The sequence below is a fragment of the Gambusia affinis genome, linkage group LG16 (genome assembly GCF_019740435.1).
Source record: "Gambusia affinis linkage group LG16, SWU_Gaff_1.0, whole genome shotgun sequence".
Classification (NCBI taxonomy): Eukaryota; Metazoa; Chordata; class Actinopteri; order Cyprinodontiformes; family Poeciliidae; genus Gambusia; species Gambusia affinis.
In genome coordinates, this window is record NC_057883.1 from 11259802 (window position 1) to 11271440 (window position 11639).

At 39.5% G+C, this 11639-nt stretch overlaps 1 protein-coding gene across 2 annotated transcripts in view; it reads left to right on the forward strand.

Moving 5' to 3' along the window:
• The window catches only part of cdin1 (CDAN1 interacting nuclease 1), a 65330-nt gene extending 58729 nt beyond the window's left edge, over positions 1–6601 (forward strand). For both annotated transcript variants that reach the window (XM_044143401.1, XM_044143402.1), the window contains exon 12: positions 5588–6601. In XM_044143401.1, coding sequence (XP_043999336.1) covers positions 5588–5756 — 169 coding nt within the window. In that variant the 3' untranslated portion in view covers positions 5757–6601. The remainder of the gene's footprint in view (positions 1–5587) is intronic.
• The last annotated feature ends 5038 nt before the right edge of the window (positions 6602–11639 follow it).

Here is an 11639-nt window from a genome sequence, read left to right on the forward strand (position 1 = left end):
TCACATATATTTTCATATACAGTATATGCCTCATGAGCAGACAGAAAAATTTAAAAAAAGGGAAGTTGCATGCTTATATATTATGAGAGTCTCCAAGCAGTCTATCCCTAAAGTAAATGTACCATATTATGGTCTGCTTTCTAAGTGTCCACCATGTCCTGCCCTCTTTTCAACCTGATTATGGGTCATGCATAGGTATTGGTGATTGCAACATACAGGTGAGGACTACCAGTCTGCTTTGTTTGTTTTCTAGCATGCATGATCTGCACTGAACTTGTTCACAAAGAATAAGCAGGGAGTGTGGAGAAGAAAGGAGGCTTCTATTCTTAGCTGGAGTCATGTTAATACCTTGACTGTGGGAGGTGAACTCTGCTGTTCAATTCCTGTTATTTATGGTGAGTAGGTTGTATAGTTTGCAGCAAGGGATTATTTACCTCCCTGTGCCTGGGTGCCCCTCTGGGCAAAGTCAGCCTTTAAACACCCGATTTGTGCACAAAAGCTTTACTTATCAGGGGTGTCATCGTTGTCCAGCAGGCTGAGTTGTTACAAACAGCTACTGTAAGGCCATTAAAATACACAATGCGTTGGATTTACAGCGATTAGCTGCAGGGGACGAATCACCTGGCATACAAGCCCCGGATCACCGACATATTCTGAAATTCCACACAAACTAATATATCATACAACCATTATCCAGCCTGGAAATGCACTCCCAATGGGTGACCTCTAAAGAGCAGGGCATTTGTCACCAAGACACATTTGCTTTGTCTTTTTCTATGTACACAATTGTCTCATTTTCAAGACAGGCTTGTTTTCACCCACTGTTTTTCCACCTGATCGGTTTCAGTTCTTTTTCAAAAGTTTCAATTTTTTTTTTTTTTTTTTTTTTTTTCAGCAAAACAAAATAAATACAAAGAAAGAAATTAAAATAATATAGGGCTGATATTTAGTAGCACTTCAGAGGCTGTATCTTGTGGCCTGATGTATGGAGGCTGGAAACAAAGAGGTTTTTATGGAGAGACCTCAGAGACGCAGCGTTCACCCCCAGGTGGAGGCTTGTACTGTCTAAATCATTTCTGGGGTCTTTGTTTAAAGTAACTGTGTAGTATACTAGAAGAGGAAGGGGTATTTTACAGTTGCATGTCAATTCATCTTGATTTCACCAATAAATTATTTCCTGAAATCTATTTTAGAATTTGTTGCCTGTCTTATTCTTTTCCCCTCACAAAATTCAACATATTGAAACAAAGTTACTTCTTCTAATATTGTTTCCAATCAAGTGTCAACTTTACCTTTAATTTATTATTAGGTCCTTCTATTTCCATTTGCACATTTCTAACTTGTATGCTCATTTTCCACTCATGCCTTGCTTCCAACTTTTTCATTTCATATCTGTAGCAAACCATTTAATTCCAGTCTATATAAATTTTTACTATTTATCTGTTTACCTTTTGATAAATACTGTCAGTAGTTCAGTGTCAAAGTTGGCACAAATAGTCCCCAGGGTGAGGTCTCCATTTTGCACCCAAAAAGGTTCGCTGTGAAACATCCAGAAGGTTTAAAATAACAAAGGGGCAAAATGACCAGCACCGATAAGCAGCACATTCAGATCTGTAAAATGTAGGTACTGCAAAATAACTGCTGAGGGAGTTATGTGCTGTTACACAAGCAAGATGCAAGTTATGTTACCTAGACAACAAATAGGTTTTCTAGCTTGTGGTCAGTTTCTTTGCTTATTTGCCACTTTGTATGTTTGAAGTTTTGGTCTCTTTGCACCAAACAGGTTTGGAGTTAAAAGCAATACAATTGTCATGGGTCCACTTGGAAAAGATCATTTGTCTCCTCTTACATATTTTTGGGATTCTCTGAATGTGCTTTGATGGCTAATTAGTTAATATAATTGTTTGTGATTTACTATAATGCATATATTCTAAAATGTGGTTTTGTTACTCCTGTAAATATGAGCTTTTCAAATTTTTGTATTTTGCACTTAGTGATAGGTCTTAATAGCTGCCTTACCAGACATGGCTTATTACCAAAATTAATCGTATGTAGTTTTTAAAATGAATGTAGTCAATTGTTAGGTTGACTCTTAAAAACTTCTTCTGAGATAAGTGGACCATTTTTCAAATTCAATTTATCTTATGGCTAAAAGATGATGTATAATTTGATCCAAAGATGAAGAAGAGTATTTTCTAATGATGTGCAAGCTTATACAAATAGGATTATTAGTTTTTTTATTATTATTTTTATTCACATTTTTCTGTTGCATTGTACAGGATATAGGTCAAATGGAAGGTGGTTGGAGCATAAATTTATTTATCATAATCAAATTTTTCAGATCACAAAAACCCAATAATTTGAGAAAGGTGCACACTTTTGAAATCCGTTGTTTATAAAAATTTAAACCGCACATTGGGACAACACTCAAATACTAACTTTTGCCATGCATGTGTTTATCCTGTTTTTTGCTTTAACACATGGGTCAAATTATTTAAAACACTCTCCACTCGTTAGTTAAAGTATTGCAAGTTTTACCACCCTTCTATGCAAGTATGGCATTTATGTCTTGCACATTTAAGATTCAGAGGTCGTCTGAGAGATTGGCTCTGTCTGATGCTTTGCTTCACTGCATTCTGCATGTGTGCACTGGCACTAATAACGCCTGCCTCCTCACCATTCAAGAGTTTTTGTTCCAGAGTGCTCTCATTAAGCTGCTACTGTAAACTGCTTGGCACCTGCTTAAAATGGGACCACCAGCCGCTCATTAACACTACGGAAAGCTCGGCTGGCAGCAGCGATCCACGCCCAGTCTTGTCAAGTGGCTTTCTGGCTGAAATTAGCTGCATTTCACAAACAATTTTCCCATCTCCTTATGTAGCCGGGTGTTTCTTGGAAGGTGGCCTGTCTCACTTAGAGGTCGTGTGTAATGAGTACATGCCAGGTTAAGGAAAGTTAGCTTACATAGTAGACCCATCATTTGCCTACAAATTTAAACTGAACTTTATTTTTTTTTACTTCCACTGGTGTTGGACCTTCAAAGAGCCTATATGCTCTTGCAGTAGTAGTATATAAAGCATTATTGGGTACATTTCTAGCTGCTTGTTCCAACTCATGGATGCTGTTTTGAATCCTCTCTGCTGTAGTTATCAGGCTGCTGTTGTCTTTCCCGTCTGACCCTCCCACTCTGTTGTTGTTTCTTTTTCATGTGCAAGATTTTTGCCTCAAGGTCCCCATACTATTGACTTGTATTAATGCTGAGCAGGTTTCAGACTCCATTTATTTTCTTTACGGTATGGAAAGGCCTTGGTGGCATGGCTCCCCTGTGTTTATAATTTTGCTAGTTTCAATTTGTACTTGGCCTCCCCTGACAGACCCAGGACATGATGTATCGTGCACCGCCGCCTTATCTGTTGATGTACAGTTTTAACCTTTTCAGAGGGTTTGCCCCTCTCCACTCAGTTGAGAGCAGTCGCCCTTTTCTCCTCTGCTCTGCCTCGCCTCCCCGTCCAGAGCACAGGAAATCCATGCAGCATGGCGGCCGAATGAAAAGAAGTCATCGCCTTAATGTAAATGTTTACATTGTGTCTCCATAACATTTCCATATTAAGAATTGGTGTCCGGGTGCAGCAGCGGACCATGGAAATGATGGGAGTTTTGGGGCTTTAAGCTTTGTGCAGTGCTGAGAGGCTGAGCTATGTGTGTGTGTGACATTGTGGTGAACTTGGAGTGTGCATCTGCAGGGCTGTTTGCTCCTAGATACAGCACCGTAAATCACACACTGTAAAGCGTAGGATGCAGGGATAGAGTGCAGAAGCATGTACTGCTGCAAGGGCCAATGCGGAGGGAGGAGTGTGTGGATAGTCGCATATTTTCTTGTACACGTCTGTCTCCGCAGAAGTGCTGTATGTAAAACATGCACCGCCTCAAGGCCCAGTCAACACAGCGCAACACACGTATTCCACACGTCAGACCAAAAAATGTTATTTTACATTTTCAGAATCTTGTTTTTTTTTCCTTCTTCTTTTTAAAGGCAGCCATTAAGGTATTTACAATAATCTCACATAACCACACAAGAGACAAAGTTCCCAAAATCCCTATCAAAGTAAAAAAATAAAAAATTCATGTGTTGAAGTAAAATTTCACTGTGGAATGATTGATCACATGTCCAAGGTTTTATGTACTTTACCTTGGAACTGAACTTCCACTGCTCTCCATGGCCCCTTGGCTGGCTTCCTCCCCGGGTCTCCAGAGGCTCCACAGCATTGTTAACTGTCTGAGGATGGAGTATCTGGGACTGGAGCTCTGTCAGCCCCCACAATCTGGTATTGCACAAGGGAGGTGGAGTGCTCAGAGTCGAACGCCAACATGTTTTTATGCATGGCAGTAATGTTTAAAGAGTATGTATGATCTATGTATGTCTTGAAAAAAAGTATTCCTGCGCCTTGAACTTTTTCACATTTTGTCACATTACTGCCACAGACTTCACTGCATTATATTGGGATTTTATGTGATGGAAATAAAGTTGTGCTTAAACGAAGTGGAAGGAAAAGAATCCATGGTTTTTATTATTTTTTACTGTTTTAAAAAGGGAAAGAACATCACATTTGACCTTCACATTATTTTATTGGCATTATGAGCCAACTTGGATCTTCGTAGGGTCAAAAATTTGAGAATGAAAAAAGACCCACATGTACACACGCTATGGAGAAGAAGGTGTACAGATGTAACCATCAAGGTTGTACTTTGAAAATTTAGGGTAAAAATTACATACTTTCATCTCATGTTCTGTTGTTCAAGAAAAAAAAAACTGAACACTTGATGAAAATAATAAAGTACAGATCCAAACTAGTTCAGAACCGGTTTGTGAATACTGAAACAGGTGCTTGTGTTTTAGACACTTACCAATAATAAACTATTTCATTTTGATCTGTCACATACAATTCTAGATTTGTAGGTGTAATATGAATTTATGGGTAGAAATACTTTTGCAGATTTCTGTAAGTGATGCAGGTAAGAGCTATGCTAATAGCCCTTACCTTAAATAAACACACTGAAGAATTGATTTTTTTCCAGATAAATACATCTCATTTCTTAAAATAAATGACAGCTTAGATACTTGTAAAAAAAATATTATAGAATTGAAAAATGCAAGAAGTTCAAAACATCTTTATGGGTTGTCAAGATATTTTTTGCAATAAAGTGCATCACTTTCAAACAGCTAGGTTTTTTTTTTAAATTATTTTTCCAGCTGACTTTTTATTTTCCGAAGGCATCTGATGAAGACAGGCAGCGGTCTGGTTAAATATTCTGGTTTTTACAGAATATTATTTCAGTATCATTATTGATATGGGAAGATTTTCATCTTTCACTTGGTGTGGATGGTGATGGTGCCTGGATAGCGATTAAAGACAAATACTTAAGCCACTGTAGCTCCTCCAGATCCAAATCACTTGTTTGTTCAATCTCATTAATGTTATGACATGACATTTTTGTAATTAATAACCAAAACTATTGGACATAAATAGGATTAAATGTTTCTTGTAGGGATAAAAGTAATGCCACATTTGTTTTGTTTGTGTTACAGGTTTGGCCCAGGCCTTGTGATCTACTGGTATGGTTTCATAGAAGAGCTGGACTGCCAGAGAGACAGAGGTATCCTACTTAAAGACTGTTTCCCTACAGACATCATTACACTCTGTCACGCCACCCAGCTGCAGCAAATGTCTGAAAGCCAGAAGGAGGACAAAGAGTGAGAGAAGTTCAGAAGCGGGGAGGAAAAAAAAAAAAAATCCCCCCGAAATGAAGACGGCCCATTGAAAGGAACAAAAGACGTGGAGAAGCGAGGTGTTGGGAAGAACAGGAACACTGAACTATGCGGGGCAAGATTCCTACTGTAGATCCGGAAGCAATTAGGCTTTCCTGCAGCGTGATGCAGCTGGCAAGAATCTGCCCTGAACTCCACCTGACCCCCTTTCTCCATCTGTATCTGTCTTTCTTCCTCCCATTCATTGCGCCAACCTCGTGCAGACACACAACAGCGTTCTGGATATCTGACGGTGCACAGCCCAATTCGGCTTGTGGTCAACACCTGGCCTTTGGATGGCCTCTCGCAGTGGATAGCCAGGGCCGAGGCAGGACACAAGACCCTCTCTTATCGCACCCCAAGCCCTGGCCTTTGTCACTCCTTCCGCCTCTGTTCCACTGGGCAGATAAGAGCGGTGCGGTCTGGGGGCTGGGTGGGCGCCTGTCCCTCACCTGCGTCACTCGGTGCCCTCTCAGTCACTCTGCAGGGGGGTAAACAGGATCGTTTCTGATTAGGGTTGCCCTCACAATGACCCTTCATACATGTTTATTTCTGTACACTGTTTTAAAACTCTTCCATATACAGTTGGCAACCTTTTGGTTAATAATCGAATAGCTGCAGGTAATAATATTGTCATCCAACCGGAAATACTTTTCCAAAGTGATTTGCACTACGGCTTCTGATAATTTGAATTTACTTGCAAATCAAAAAGAATAGAATCATATGTAATGTTTGAGATGCTGAAGATTTTACATAAAAACAAATTGAATAAACATTTTTTTATTATTATTTCAATTTTTGTGGTGCTATCTTACTAATTAGCAATGACTAATTGTAAGTTATCAAAGGTTTCTGTCTTTTTAAGTCTGTTTTCAAAGTATAACCTTGACTGATAACAACATTGTTTTATTGACTTTAAGTGGAAAGTTTGTACAAAAATATATTGCATATTGGGTGGCACGTTTTTTGTCTCCACATAACTTTTTGGGGGGACCAAAAATGTTTCTAAAACTCATGGTAGCAAATGATGATATATTATGTAAACTAACTCCTGGTTTGAAGGGAAGATGTGTCGGCATTTCTTTCAGCCTGCTGAGCAGCAGTGTGCAGGCAACATGTGATTAGAGGGGCTGCGCTATGAAGTTCTGTGCTGCAAGCAGCCGGAGATTTCTTTTTTTGATCTCATTAAAATTATTTTAACCACAGAAATAATATCACTGTAAATTCTTTTGAAACTGTAACTTTTTAAAACATTCCTAGTCTGGTACTGGTAACCCAACCTATGAGCATAACATTGGTTTATGTGAAATAATAAGGAAAGGACTAAAAGATTAAAAATTGCCAAAAAGAATTGAATGATTCATTTTACTCTGAAGTCAAACTTGGGTGTTCTGAGCAAAGCCATTGAAAGTTTATTTTGCAAGGTTCACACAACGCAACACAATGTAACATATAAAAAAGGGGGAAGTAAAAGGTTGCTTCCTAAATCAACACATTAAAAGTATATTTTTTTTAGAGATTTTATTTCTGTCTTCACTTAGGTAAATACACCCATTCATTTTGTATTTCAGAATTTGTGACCCTCCTTCCCAACTATTCATAAATTTGTTTAACCAAATTCCTTTGTCAGGTGTAAAGTCTGTATCATCTCTTTGGTTATGTGACTCCCTGTCAGTTAACACTTGATTACCATGTAAAGTCGGGTGACCATCTAGTGACCGTCTGTTGCTCATCTTTATAACTCGAGAGCACTTCATAAGAGGCTTAGAAAACACACACAGCTGGTCTCCGGGAACCTGAACATAAAGTTGAGTGATGCTTTCAGAGACAGAAATGCATTGCCTACAGGAGGTCTCTGTTCTCCGCATTATGGCACACACAAAACGATAGGAGGGAGGGAAATCAAAGGTTGAAGGACCGTATGTGAGAGGAAAATCATTCCCCTTGTTCAGACTGCAAGATTGAACCAAATACACAAGAGAGGTCGTTGTTTTCTGTTGGTAGATTGCAAATGTCACCTGCTATGCTGCTGAAAGTTCATCTAAACTGCAACTCGTGATAAAATAAGGCAATAGTAATTCGGAAGTCTTCATTACACGGTCAAATTTGACACTGAAAAGCAAGTTCTCAACCTGAGTAAAAATAAGTGTTCTTATTTCTGCAGGCATGAACTGTTCATGCAGTTAGAAAGTTATGGTATGTGGGGGTTAAATATCCCTAAAGTGTTGCTTGATTTGTTACCCTTAAACCTCTAACCCTCAGCCGGCTCTCTTCTAGGCCTTGATCCCTCCATGAGGAGACCACTGGGTCACCATGGGGTCGACATGCAGCAATGGCTTCCTCTGTCAGGCCCCACTCTCCCCCGGCCCCCATCTCACCCTTGTGGTGCAAAACAACTGTCCCCATGTGTCCAGTTAAACTCAACCCTATTGCCTGGCCATGGTATGCTCAGACATCAGTTTATGGCTCCTGTTGGACACAAAAACAGAGCTATTTTACACAGGGAGGAAGAAAAAAATCTTCATTGAACAAGAGCAGAATAAATGGAAAACAGCAGATTGAGTTCCTCTTAAGTTTCAAGCCTTCCTGTCTTTGTTTTCCAAGATGGCTGTGGCAACAAAGAGTAGCTAGGGTCAGCTCCTATAAATTAGGCTGTGCACATTAAATGCATCTTTTTTTAAACCTACTTCAAAGGCAAGTGCCGGCATCAAAGTCAGCTGACAAGATTTCCATGATGTCAATGCAAATATAGAAATAAATAGCTTCCATGTAATTATTTTTAAGAGCCAGATGTGTGTGTTTTTTGTGTTTTGTTTTCCTTTGCCCCCTGACTCCTACCACTTTTAGATTCATTGTTCCTGTCACAACAATAAGAATAACTCTCTTAGGCGCTTTCCAAGTAAGGTCGGTTTGGAGAGGCTGCTTCCTGGAGCATGAAAACACCCTGGATCTGGAGAAAGTTGATCTGAAGAAAGCATCCAGAGAGAACACAACTCGGATGAAGCTGAATTCAAAATTATTGTAGCGTCCCTAAAATACAAAGTAAAGCTTAAATATTCCTAATATACTTTTTTTGTTATCTCCATACATGCACATTTATCAGGAACATGGTACACTAATGTAAATCATATCACAAAGAGAAAAATGTCGAAAGAAAAATGCTGTTTGTGCACTTTATAAACCCATAGATTTACTAAATAAAATGATTAAACTTTTCTATGAATCTCTGAGCCTCATATTTAGTTGTATAACCACTATTTCACATCTGTTTCATGGACCACCTTCTGGCACCATGAAAAAGTTTTTCCAGCCCAGAACTACATTCCGCAGTTCCTCCGCATTTCTCGGTTCTGCATCAGAAGCGGCATGTTTGATGTGACCTTACGGATTCTTTGTTGGGTTAACATTCTGGGACTGGGTTGGCTAATCCCGTCTGGAACCAAGATGCTGGTCGTCGTCTTTTTTTGAAACGCCTTTTTCAAGAGCATTTTCTCTTCGGCGTTAGAGGAGCATGTCCTCTTCAGACATTGTGATGTACCATGGCATAAAACACATAAATGTCATGCTATGATCTACAAAAAAAAAAAAAAAAAAAACATCCACCACAATCTTACTTTAATCAATCCATGAAATGTTGCACCTTTTCTCATTTGGCTAAACTGTAACCTATTCACTGTGTCTTATGGAAGCTTCTGGGAACATACAGCCATTTAATAGCACAACCAAGTAACTGTTACCTTCCATTACAAAAATACTATACATATAGAACATAAAAGAAACTTGACTTTATGATTGGCCTCTGTGTGCTTAAGAATCCCCTGCTCTCTCTGACACTCTGCCTTCAGCATGTCATCACAACAATTCTCCTCCATTGTGCTGTTTACAACGGTTTTTAGGAGCAATGGACTGAGAAGTAGGTCCTGTGATAAGCTCAGCAGATGCTCAGTTCCACCAATAGTCTGAAGGAGCTGAGTGGGGGAGTCGTGGGGAAGAGCTGCTGGGAGGTGGAAGCTCAGATTTGAAAAGGTGGCGGTTTCTAGATTGGCATATTTTACTCAGATTTTCAGAGAAACTCGCCATAACCAGATTGCATAATATTTCCTGCCTTTGTCCTCTAATAACACATCCGTTTCTATCAGTAAATTGACAGCATGCATATCATGACTGTTGCATCTGTTGGTTTTCTCCTACTTCACTGCACCTTCTCATAAATTGTTTGCCATGTAGAAAACCAGTGACTGATCTGGTTAGTGACATTAGACTGTTATTCTGAACACAAACGTCTGTGAGCTTATCTCTTCATCATCTATGTGCGACTTAAAAAACAAAAATGAATGCAGATTATGATATTGCATTTGAACAAAAATAGTCTCCCGCACCAACATGTTTAAATTTTTTTTTCCCCCTCAGATTCTTAAATCTCTGCCTCCCATGTGTCAGATTAGTTTGATGCTGTCCACAGCATTCACCCTGTTTGGCCTACGCCTGCAGGCTATTGGAAGTATGCTCTCCACTCAGATGTACAACTTGGCTCAATCTCCTCTAGATCCTGCTGTTTTATGCCTCTACGGTCAAGCTGTTAGACCTCTGAGACACTGAGCATGAGAAGAGAAGGACCGAACCACAGACTGCAGGGTTGGTTCTATCCCTGCAGCAGACCACCAAATGGGCTGCCTCCACTCTCCTGTGTTATTTATGTGGAGAGATCTCGGGCCTGTTCCTGCCTCAGGCAGCGTAGTGTTTTTAGTAGGGATCCTCTCAGCCTCTCCAAGCCAGCGAGACATCACAGAGTGAAAATAAATAAAAGTTCTCCACAAAGAGTCGGAGCCAAATTGAAATTAAAAAAATGTTCTTCCCCCCCCCCCCTTTTTTTTTTTTTGCTGGATGGAATAACAGCAGAGGGGAAGAAAGAAGTCTTTGCTCAGAGTTGAAAGAGATGCAAAGCGTTTTCGTTTTTATTTTTAGGAGGCTTTATCCCACAATCAGAGCCTGGTCTTCAAAAGCAACAATAGATCGTGAGAAAGATTTTGAAAAAGGGGGTGGGTGGGGGGGGACTTGGGGCTAATTTTAAATGGCTAAGCAGTGAAGGTTTGATTGACAGGATGGAGGACAGATGGTATGTTAAGGAAACTGAACAACTATGACATAAATCTACTCAGAATAGCAGGGGGAGGGAAAGGGAAGAGAGTTTACTTTCCACTGACTCAGTGACTGGGCCGAGCAAGCACTGTAATCACTAAGAGCCTAAAAATGAAGAAATGAAATCTGTTATGTAAATACCCCCGAAACAAGAGTTGTGATGTTGATTTGACATTGCAACACATGAACTTGGGACCTCCAAATTGAAATAACCCATATTCGACAGCTTCAAGTGAACAGTCATTTGAGTGAGTTTCAAGTAAAAAGTAGTTTTCCAGATGAAATGAAGATCTCAACAGCGGAAACTTAAGGAGTGTTGAAAAGACACATTGTGACTGTGTTCCTGCTAATAGATAATCCATGAGCGAAAAACTCCTGTTTGATACCAAAAACACTTTCTTTCAAAGAAATCCCATATTCATATTTACAGGGCCTTGCAAATGTTGACACAATACCTTCAACTTTTCACATCACAGCCTCAAACTTAGATGATTTTTAATATTTTTTAGATGTTATGGACCAACAAGAAGTAGCAAATCATTTTTTGTTTGTTTGTTTTTTCTGTCATGCATTGACATTCTCCCTCCTCTGATACACCTAGAGAAAATACAGTGCAACCAAATGTCTTTAAAAGTCGTGTAATTAGTAAGAAGTGTTTGAGAGAGGACGATGAAAACCATTTATGTTTTTCCTC